Consider the following 11,101-nt stretch of genomic DNA (forward strand, 5'->3'; position numbering starts at 1 on the left):
AATTTCAGTAGGTGTACTGTGAACACAAAAATGTTTACTCTTTAAAAAGAGGAAAGTGATTGAAATTTGAATTGGCAGATTCATAAGGTTCATAGAACTAAGGCCCTCCGTCAGTTCACAGCAGCCCTGTTACCCCTCAACTATGCTCCAGGTGAGACTTGGATCCCCTCAGTATGAACATAGGGGCTTGGCTGTGAGTTCGTCCAACACATCCCTGAGTGCTCCTATGTGCTGTGGAGTGACTGATAACCTTTGGATACACCAAGAACAAAATAGGTGCAGCTCCAGTTCCCCCCACTATGGAATCTGTCCTCACTGCAGCAGTGGCACCCTCAGGGCTGGGCCTAGTACACAGGACTTCTGAAAGGGGAGTGGAAAGGGGTAGTGCTGTTGAGTTACTAATCACCCTATTAGTTGAAAGTGCACAGAGGTAATGAACAACTAAGAATTCTAGGTCATTTCATATTTTAACCTAAGTAGTTCTGGGACTTCTACTTAGGATGGCATTTTGGTACGTGATTAATTTCACTTAAGGCCATTTTAAAAGTGGAATTGGCCCGGCACGGTGGCTCACGCTTGTAATCCCAGCACTTTGGGGGGCTGAGGCAGTCGGATCATGAGGTCAAGAGTTCAAGACCAGCCTGGCCAACATAGTGAAACCCTGTCTCTACTAAAAATACAAAAAAAAATTAGAAAAATTAGTTGAGTGTAGTGGCAGGCACTGTAGTCCCAGCTACTTGGGAGGCTGAGGCAGGAGAATTACTTGAACCTGGGAGGCGGAGGTTGCAGTGAGCTGAAATCACACCACTGCACTCCAGCCTGGGTGACACAGCGAGACTGTCTCAAAAAAAAAAAAAATAGGCCGGGCCTGGTGGCTCACCCCTGTAATCCCAGCACTTTGGGAGGCCGAGGTGGGTGGATCACGAGGTCAGGAGTTCAAGACCAGCCTGGCCAACATAGTGAAAACCCATCTCTACTAAAAATACAAAAAAAATTAGCGGGCATGGTGGCGGGCGTCTGTAGTCCCAGCTACTTGGGAGACAGGCAGGAGAATCGCTTGAACCCGGGAGGCAGAGGTTGCAGTGAGCCAAGATCGCGCCACTGCACTCCAGCCTGGGCAACACAGCAAGACTCTGTCTCAAAATAAATAAAATGAGGGGAATTGCACCTTACTCAGGGATTAGTTTTCTATAATCAATGCATGAGGTGAAAACTAATCAAATTACTCTTGAAGCTCTTCAAATTTTGTTTTACTGATAATCTGCAGCCTTAAGACTTATTTGTGTTATAGAAAATGAGTTTTGGCCGGGCGTGGTGGCTCACACCTGTAATTTCAGCACTTTGGGAGACCAAAGCGGGCACATCACATGAAGCCAGGAGTTCGACACCTGCCTGGCCAACATGGCAAAACTTTGTCAAAATTATTTTTAAAAATTAGTTGGGCATGGTGATGCATGCCTGTAATTCCAGCCACTTGGGTGGCTGAGGCATGAGAATCACTTGAACCTACGAGACAGGTTGCACAGTGAACCGTGCTCAAGCCTGGGTAACAGTGATAGGCATCCCCCGAAGTTTTTTTTTTTTTTTTTTTTTTTTAGAGATAAGGTCTTGCTATGTTGTTCAGGCTAAACTTGAACTCCTGGCATTACAGGCGTGAGCCACTGTGCCTGGCTTCAAAATTTAAAAAAAAATAAGCAATTTAGATGCTGACCTGAAGTGCTTCTGTCACCTTGTCACAGGAGGCCGCAAATGCTAAGCAAGTTGCAGATGGTCTCACATGACGTTTTCTGAATGAAACAGGACACGCTTCTTACTATTGGAACCATTTTTCTCTGTTTTGAACAGTTGGGTAAGAGAAGTCTTGACGTGCTGCCTATGTGTCCGCTGCCCTTCATCAAAGTTGAGCTACTGAGAAATTGGAGTGAAATTGGAGTTGAAGGAACAGTGGCTGATGGCATGTGCTGGGATGCAAATAAGACATTATGCTTGGCCACAAGGAGTTCTGGTATTTTATGTATACCTCTCCCACAAGGTTTAGAGATGACTTCGTGGTCTAGGAGGAACAGGTGTGTAAAGAAGTGACAGTGTGGTGTGTGTGAATAAAAGTGGGTAGATAGGGTCAAGCCATTGCATGAGCCTGTACAAGGTGCAAGCAGAGTTATTAACTAGAATTTGGCAAGGGAGCTGACCTGGAAGGATCCTAGGGAGTGTGTTAGGGAGGAACGTAGCATGGGATGTGATGACAGCTCACTTTAGATGTTAGTGAGGGCACCAGCTGGTTTTTCAGCTTATTTAACAGACCAGTGGTGTGGGCTGTGCCTCCCCTGTTCTGTAAGTGGTATGTTAAAAATAGCCTCAAAGGTATTAATCGTTATTGGCTGTGTGTGGTGGCCACCTCTGTAATCCTAGCACTTTGGGAGGCCGAGGTGGGAGGATCACTTGAGCCCAGGAGTTCCAGACCAGCCGGCCAACATAGTGAGACCTCATCTTTTTTTTTTTTTAAACGGAGACTCGCTCTGTCTCCCAGGCTGGAGTGCAGTGGTGCGATCTGGGCTCATTGCAACCTCTACCTCCCAGGTTCAAGCGATTCTCCTGCCTCAGCCTCCTGAGTAGCTGGGATTACAGATGTAAGCCACCGTGCCTGGCCAAGACCTCGTCTTAAAAAATAAAATTAAAAAAATATTTGGACAGATGCAGTGCCTCACACCTGTAATCCCAGCACTTTGGGCGGCCGAGGCGGGCAGATCACTTGAGGTCAGGAGTTTGAGACCAACCTGGCCAACATGGCGAAACCCCGTCTCTTACTAAAAATACCAAAATTAGCCAGGCATTGTGGAGCACGCCTGTAATCCCAGCCACTTGAGAGGCTGAGGCAGGAGAATCGCTTGAACCCAGGTGGCGGAGGTTGCAGTGAGCCGAGATCGCGCCACTGCACTCCAGCCTGGGTCACAGAGTGAGACTCCCTCTCAAAAAAGAAAAAAAAAAAAAAAAAAAAGGGAGTTATTTACTCAACTCAGAAATCATGCCATTTTGTAGATGAGTTTAAAAAGGTGTAAACAGGAAGTGATAGTAAAATGAGGACAATTGGCCAGGCACAGTGGCTTACGCCTGTAATCCCAGCACTTTGGGAGGCCGAGGTGGGTGGATCACCTTAGGTCAGGAGTTCGAGACCAGCCTGCGCAACATGGTGAAACCCCATCTCCACTAAAAATACAAAAATTAGCCAGGTGTGGGGGCACATACCTATAGTCCCAGCGACTCAGGAGGCTGAGGCAAGAGACTCCCTTGAACCCAGGAGGCAGAGGTTGCAGTGAGCCGAGATCATGCCACTGCACTGCAGCCTGGACAACACAGCAAGACTCCATCTCTGAGAAGAAAAAAAAAAAAGGGTTGGGGGGCCTGAGCACAGTGGCTCACACCTGTAATCCCAGTACTTTGGGAGGCCGAGGTGGGTGGATCACCTTAGGTCAGGAGTTCAAGACCAGCCTGGCCAACATGGTGAAATCCCATCTCTACTAAAAATACAAAAATTAGCTGGGCATGGTGGTGCACGCCTGTAAATCCAGCTACTTGGGAGGCTGAGGCATGAGAATCGCTTGAACTCGGCAGTGAGCCGACATCGTGCCATTGCACTCCAGCCTAGGCAACAGAGTGAAACTCTGTCTCAAAAAAAAAAAAAAAAAAAAGGTGGGGGGGGAACACTGAGAGAACTTGTGTTGCCAAGTGGGTCCTGGCTTTCCCAGCACCATCAGCTCACCCTGCCCATGTGGATTCACCTGAAGAGACTCTGGCCGTTTGTCCTGACTGAATCTCATAAAGCGCACTCATCAGGATTGGGGCACAACTACAAAATAAACTGCCCTTGGTGTAAGTATCATACCTTGCGATGTTTTTTATAGCTATTTGTCAAAACCCTGAACTTAACTCTTCTCCCAGCCTAGAGAAATTGGAGATGAGGAAACATAATTATTTCTCACAGTTCAAACATGAAGTTAGCTAAACTGGTATATGCATCCAGACTTCATTATTTGTGAAATAATGATTTCAGTTTTTTATTCCTGGGATTGATTATTTATTTATTTATTTATTTATTTCGAGAGACAGAGTCTTGCTCTGTCGCCAGGCTGGAGTGCAGTGGCACAATCTCAGCTCACTGCAACCTCTGCCTCCTGGGTTCAGGTGATTCTCCTGCCTCAGCTTCCCATGTAGCTGGGACTACAGGTGTGCGCCACCACACCTAGCTAATTTTTGTATTTTTTTTAGTAGAGATGGGGTTTCACTATATGTTGGCCAGGCTGGTCTAGAACTCCCGACCTCAGGTGATCTGCCCACCTTGGCTTCCTAAAGTGCTGGGATTACAGGCGTGAGCCACCACGCCCGGCCATTCCTGGGATTATTTAATAAGTCATTTTTGCAGCTTTGCTATTATAGCAGGGCCTTTCTGTCAGAGATGGTATATATTCTGTCAATCTGGAGCTTCCATTTTCCATTAAAATGAGTTCCACTTCCTGAAAGTCCTGCAGTCTTCGAATGTCTTTGTCCTTAATGTGGAAAAGAAATTATATCATGCTTAATAAATTTGAATGTAATAGAAAGGCTTAATATTAATATTGTTCAGCATCTTGGGTTCTGAACCCATAAGGTATTTTTTTTTTTTTTTTTTTTTGAGACGGAGTTTTGCTCTTGTCGCCCAGGCTGGAGTGCAATGATGCGATCTTGGCTCACTGCAACCTCCGCCTCCCGGGTTCAAGTGATTCTCCTGCTTCACTTGGCTCACTGCAACCTCAGCCTCCCGAGTAGCTGGGATTCAGACATGTGCCATCATGCCTGGCTAATTTTTGTATTTTTAATAGAGACAGGTTTCACCATGTTGGCCAGGCTGGTCTTGAACTCCTGACTTCAGGTGATCCGCCCACCTCAGCCTCCCAAAATGCTGGGATTACAGGTGTGAGCCACTGCGCCTGGTCCCCATAAGATAGTTCTGTATTTTTTTTTGAGACAGGGTCTCGCTCTGTCACCTAGCCTGGAGTGCAGTGGCACAGTCACGGCTCACTGCAGCTTCAACCTCCTGGGCTCAAGCAATCCTTCCACTTCCACTGCAGCCTCCCAAGTCTACTACACCCAGCTAATTTTTGTATTTTGTTGTAGAGACAGGGTTTCACCATATTGCCCAGGCTGGTCTTAAATTCCTGAGCTCAAGCAATCCGCCCACCTCGGCCTTCCGAAATGCTGGGATTACAGGCATGAGACACCACACCCAGCAGATTTTTGTTGTTAAGGTATCTGGAAAGCATGATCATCCCTTGACATGTTAGTTTACAAAGAATATACACTATAAGCCAAGACACCAGTACGAATTTCCAAAGGAACAGCAGCTCACCACCTGTTATCCCAGCACTTAGGAGGATGAGACCAGGGGTTTGAGAACAGCCTGGGCAATATAGCCAGACCCATTTCAAAAAAAAGAAATTAGTGGAGCGTGGTGGTGTGTCCCTGTAGTCCCAACTACTCTGGAGGCTAAGATGGGAGGATCACTTGAGCCGAGGATTTCGAGGCTGCAGTGAGCTGTGATCACACCATTGCATTCTATTGTGGGTGACAGAGTGAGACCCTCTCTCAAAAAAATAAAAAACAAAAAAATTGCCAAAGGAATTTTGAAAGCTTTAAAGAAAAATTTCCAAAGAAATAAGATTTCCTTTCCAAAATTAAAAAATTAAGATCTTTATTTTGAATCTGGGAAATATATAAAAATGCAAAACAATTTTTGTTTGCCAATATTTCAAATACTTAGCAAACCCACTCTTTGCTAAGCAAACAAGGATGGGTTTGTGTTTTTTTTCCTGAGGACTATGCCATTTTATGTTAACCAGTCAGTTTTGCAGAGATTGGTAGGGCCAAGAGCACTGAACTAAAGCCTTAAATTGGGGAGTCACTTGTCATTCAGAGGTTTGTTTTTTTTGAGACACAGTCTAGCTCTGTCACCAGGCTGGAGTGCAGTGGTGCTATCTCGGCTCACTGCAACCTCCTCCTCCTGGGCTCAAGCAATTCTCCTGCCTCAGCCTCCCGAGTAGCTGGGATTACAGGCACACGCTGCCATGCCCAGCTAATTTTTGTATTTTTAGTAGAGACGGGGTTTCACCATGTTGGCCAGGATAGTCTATCTTTTTTTTTTTTTTTTTTTTTTTTTTTTTTTTTTTGACGATCTCACTCTGTCCCCAGGCTGAGTGCGCGATCTCGCTCACTGCAGCTCCGCTCCCGTTCACGCCATTCTCCTCCTCAGCCTCTCCAAGTAGCTGGACTACAGGCGCCCCACCCCCGGCTATTTTTGTATTTTAGTAGAGACAGGTTTCACCGTGGTCTCGATCTCCTGACCTCGTGATCCGCCCGCCTCGCCTCCCAAAGTGCTGGGATTACAAGCGTGAGCCACCGCGCCCGGCCAGTCTCAATCTCTTGACCTTGTGATCTGCCCACCTCGGCCTCCCAAAGTGCTGGGATTGTACTGGTGTGAGCCACTGTGATCGGACCATTTAGAGGTTTTTAAAAGGTTTATGGATTAGATGTGCAAATCTTAAAAGTGCCAGATCGAAAATGACCTAGCTACCATGTTTGGCCATTTTGCAGCCAGGATTTCTGGTGTCATGAAATGCAAAAGTGTAAACAATTGGCTCCAGAGAACATGATGTCACCCACTGTGATTCTGCATTTAGAAACTCTTAACCCTTACCTTTCTGAGCAGTGTGTTTGGTAGCTTTCTGATCTTCTCCACTTGTTCTGGGTTAATCCCCAGTTCACAGCAACTCACTTTTAGTAGGTTTTGGTAACTCAGTTCTTGTCTCTTCAGTTCAATTTCAATGAAGTCATTTTCTTTGGGGTTCTGAATTCTGACTTTAAGCACAAGCTCTAAATCACCCATAAATTCAAATACAGTTTGTAAAGGAAACAAAATACCCGTTAGAGATTTTCATATTATTACAGCATAAATAATCCTAAAAACTGAATGTTAAGTAGACATGGAGCTTTCATGGGCACATACACACTTTGCATTAGCTGAGGCTTCTTTTCTTGGAGTGTCGGGCAAGCTCTAGGATGTGTGCCCCCATTATATCCACTGAAAACAGAAAGCTTGCGGCTTTAGGACAGCCAAGGATTTAAAATACGCAATGGATATTTAAACACATCACCCTTGGGCAATACATAGCAGGTGCTCATACCTTGTTGCTTATCTGGAAAGCTTCAGGGAAATGTATAGCCCTGGGGGCCCTCGTGTCCTTAAAGAAGCTATTGTGCAGAGGAGCAAATCGGCTCTTGAGATTCCTACCCACCACCCCCACTCCTCCAGAAATAGGATCATTCTACCATCTTTTAGGACAGTGGCATTGTATTCCAACTTAACTGTCCTGAGAAAATACAGTATGAACTAAAAGTCCAAATGGAAAGCAGATGGTCAGTTTGGCTTTGCAACATGGTCACGTAGGGGCTGAGTCTTCACCTAGACAGGTGTCACTGGGTTTCCTGTTATCACTTGGGTCCGTTGGCAAGTGTGGATTTGTGCCTTCTTGTTTATATTCACCTGGGAAAGAATCAGGAAAGAGTTGAGAAGGAGCAGTACCTCACCAGTTGGCTGTCTGCCAGACAAAGGACAAGGATGCCCCACTTCCACTTCCTGCCCTGCAGCTTATCCTCCCCTTCTCAAGGGAAAAGGCAAGTCAGGAAAAGGGCAGTAATGACTTTCAGTCTTGAAGAGTAATTTTCTTTAATCACCACCCAAATCATGAAAAGGAGCTGAGACAGTATTTTTAAATGGTGCGTAATCTGGGGAAGAAATATTTATAATCTCTGTGCTTAGCTCAAGTTTTTACTTAAATATTTTTGGCACAGAGTGCTTTATGTCTTCAGTTCTCTGGCAGAGATACAGTTAGGAGGGTGTCTTTATAAGGAGAAATTTTCTCACCCAGAGGGAAGGGAAAGGAGTGAATATTTAGAGTGCTTTGCATATGCCAGGCCTTTTGCGTACTTCTTTCCTTCTTACAATATCCACTGAACATGTTGAAAGCCTGCTTTGCACCAGGCACTGGGCTAAGCCCTGGGGAAATCGTGTTCAAAAATCCCAAAGACGTCTCTGTCCTCCTGGACTTTGCAGGCCAGCAGAAGAGACAGATATTAGTAAATGGGAAATCACAGTTGTGGGGGGCATGACGAATGTGAAATACACAGTACTCTGAAAGCATGTTAGGAGTCAAGGGAGGCCTCCATGAAGGTTGATTATTTGAGCTGACATCTGAAGGATGAATAGGCTTAACTAGATCCAGAGGGCAGAGGAGGCGAAGAGCTTTTCACAGGGCCCTGTGGAGAGTTCAGCATGGCTGCAGGGCAGAGAGCATAGGGGGACTGAGTGTCAGACAGGCTGGCAGGGACCAGTTAGTCCAATTACGTAGCTCCTTGTCACATGAGATAAGATACACGATAAGGTAAAATATACCCTGGATTTTGGAGGCAATAAAAAATTTTCATACTTATATGTTGATATAATGATTTGTATATAGTGGGCTAAGTGTATTATTAAAATTAGTTTCATCTGTTTTTACTTTTTAAAACATGGCTACTAGCAATTTTAAATTACATATGTGGCTTGCATTACATTTCTATTGGGCAGCATTGGTCTAGATGAAAGGTTTTGGTCTTTGTCCTAAAACACCACCAAGCCATTCTGGTTTTTAGCAGAGAGCTGTCGTAATCAGACTTGCATTCTGGAAAAGAGAAAAGCCTCACTGTCCCCAAAAGAATCCTGTGGGGTATGCACATTATTATTTTCATTTTCAGACAGGAAAATTGAGGCTGAAAGGGGAAGTAATTTGTTCAGGTTGGTAAATGGCCCGACATGGATGTGACCAGGGCCAACTACATAATTTGCAAAGCCGAGTGCAAAAGGAAAATGAAGAGGAAGCCAATTTCCCCTTCTCACAGCCGCTGCTCTAACACAGGGCAAATGGGTGACGCCCAAGGTATTGTGACCTCTTCACTTGAACGCACCAACTAGCTGGATAGGGTTGGGTGAGAGTGTCCAGGGCTGCCTGCCACTCCTCAACTTCTGATCCTTGTTTTGCCTGGGCAAAGGTGACAGCAGAATGAGGGACTCTGGCAGAGGGTTACAGCAGTGATGGGGCTGGTCTGGGTGTGGAGACCATATGCATGAGCTGAGGCTCCAACTCCCAACCCTGGCACATGCTCCATTGTCCCATCTGACACCACTTACAAAACAAGTTCAGGGCTAAAATTATGACACATTTCAAGTTAACAACCACAGAATGTTGAACCCCAAGCCCAGGGCCTTTCTGAATGCAAGGCCCTGGGCAACTGCACTGATCACAGCCTTATGAAGTCAGCCCTGTTTGTGCCACCCTGCCAGATGCCTCCAAGGAGATGAGACGCTCCTGCCCAACTCAGCCCGTTCCCAGGACAGGAATAATGTCCCCTCCCCTAGTGAGCGGAGATCTGCAGTCTTCTCTTTGCCTTTCAATTCTGGGCCCTGGAGGTGGCTTAGGGCTGTGGCCCCTTCTCAGGCAGCCCTCGTAGCAGCTGGGCCCCAGCCCACCTGCCAGTACCTGACCTGATAACGATACCTGTTACAGATACCAGAACCTAACCTGAAACAAGGCCTTCCTGCCTCACTGCTAACTCACCCAACACACAGCCCAAGAACTTTCCCTGCCCCGTCCAGTACGTTTGAAAGCATTTTATTCTGTGATCAATGTGTCAGCTCTGTGAATGGACAGAGTCTCATAGAGGTCACAAAGCATGCCCTTTGCACTCAGGCAGATTTGGGTATGAATTCCTCTGCCACTTAGTAGCTTTGACACCTCGGGCAAGTTACATAACCTCTCTGATCTGAAAATGGGGTCAACATTCCTACCTCACCAGATTGTAAGAAGTCAATGAGAAAGTACACAGAAGGTACAACTTCCTAGCAGTTGTGAGCACCAGTAATTGCCGGCTGCTATTGTTATTTATTGTAGCTATAGACACTTGCTTCCTTCTGAAAGGACCTTTGGTCTAGTTGCTCTACTCTTTACTACCCCACTGGCAGAGTGGGGGAGGCCACGGGGCACTGCTGGCCACAGCATCACCCATGTCCCAGCCTTCCCCAGCCCCCTGTCCCATCCTCCTTGAGGACCATGTTGGGAACAGGACTCCCAGACTCACCTGCTGGCTTCTCCCCGATGTCCTGTTCCAGTTCAGCCATGAGTCACCTCTGTAGTCCGTCAGATGGGCAGCCCCTCTCGCATTTATGCACAAGCTCCCAACCAAATAAGCACTTTCTACAGCCTCAGCACATCTGTCTGCAAGGCAACAACAGGGTGTTCTTGCCAGCCCAGTGACATAGAGCAGGGTCATTTTTATTTTATAGATAGGGAAAAGGAGGCTCCAGTGTGTGGCATGATTTGCACAGGGTGAGGCCAGTGAAGGAAGGTACTGAAGTTCAAGGCTCCAGACTCCCTTCTCAGGCTGTCTCCACTGGAAGATGGTGCAGGCCAGTAGTACTCACCCAAGGGAATGGTGCCCTTCGGAGGGGCGGCCTGAGAGGCACAGCAGGCACCCAGCCAGACCCGAGAAGGGGGCCCGGCCCTCCTTCTTGGAAAAGGTTGGTAGCTTGTATATCAGGGGTAAGAAAAACCAAATACGTTGTTTCTTGGTTCGAATGGACTCCTCCTCCCCATTTCACTGTCTTTTCTCCCAGCCCCTTCCTCAGCAGCTGTGCATGACAAGAAAGAAGCAGAAAGACCCCTCCCTACCTGGGAAAATGACCTTGGTGATGATCCTGGATCCTCTGATTCTAGACATCAAAATGGAGGAGGCAGAGGCTGGAGCAGGAGGTTCAGTGAAGAATGGGTGGGGCGGGTCAAAGTCCCCAGTGGGGCTGCTGCCTCAAAGGCAGGCTGAAGACAGGAGGAGGTGCACAGATAGGAACCCAGAGGTTCGGGTGACGCTCACATTTCATTTAACCCTCCAATGACAGAAGACGGGCAAACAGACGGGGCATCAGGGTGGGCCTCAGCATTAAAAAACTGAAGGGAGCTGGCTGGGTGCGGTGGCTCACGCCTGT

General features: G+C 46.8%; 1 protein-coding gene across 2 annotated transcripts; it reads right to left on the reverse strand.

Moving 5' to 3' along the window:
• Positions 1 to 4,042: 4,042 nt before the first annotated feature.
• Positions 4,043 to 10,872, reverse strand: ANKRD40CL (ANKRD40 C-terminal like). 2 transcript variants are annotated; one of them, XM_003272263.3, is made up of 4 exons: positions 10,791 to 10,846; positions 10,201 to 10,337; positions 6,725 to 6,885; positions 4,043 to 4,541 (listed from the first exon to the last, which is right to left on the reverse strand). In XM_003272263.3, the coding sequence occupies exons 2-4, from the start codon at positions 10,238 to 10,240 to the stop codon at positions 4,398 to 4,400; spliced, it is 345 nt and encodes a 114-aa protein (XP_003272311.3). In that variant the 5' UTR covers positions 10,241 to 10,337; positions 10,791 to 10,846; the 3' UTR covers positions 4,043 to 4,397. The 2 variants fall into 2 exon arrangements, with proteins under 2 accessions (XP_003272311.3, XP_030683828.1); XM_030827968.1 differs by having other exon boundaries at positions 4,087 to 4,541; positions 10,201 to 10,872.
• Positions 10,873 to 11,101: the final 229 nt, after the last annotated feature.

Source organism: Nomascus leucogenys, chromosome 14 (genome assembly GCF_006542625.1).
Source record: "Nomascus leucogenys isolate Asia chromosome 14, Asia_NLE_v1, whole genome shotgun sequence".
Classification (NCBI taxonomy): Eukaryota; Metazoa; Chordata; class Mammalia; order Primates; family Hylobatidae; genus Nomascus; species Nomascus leucogenys.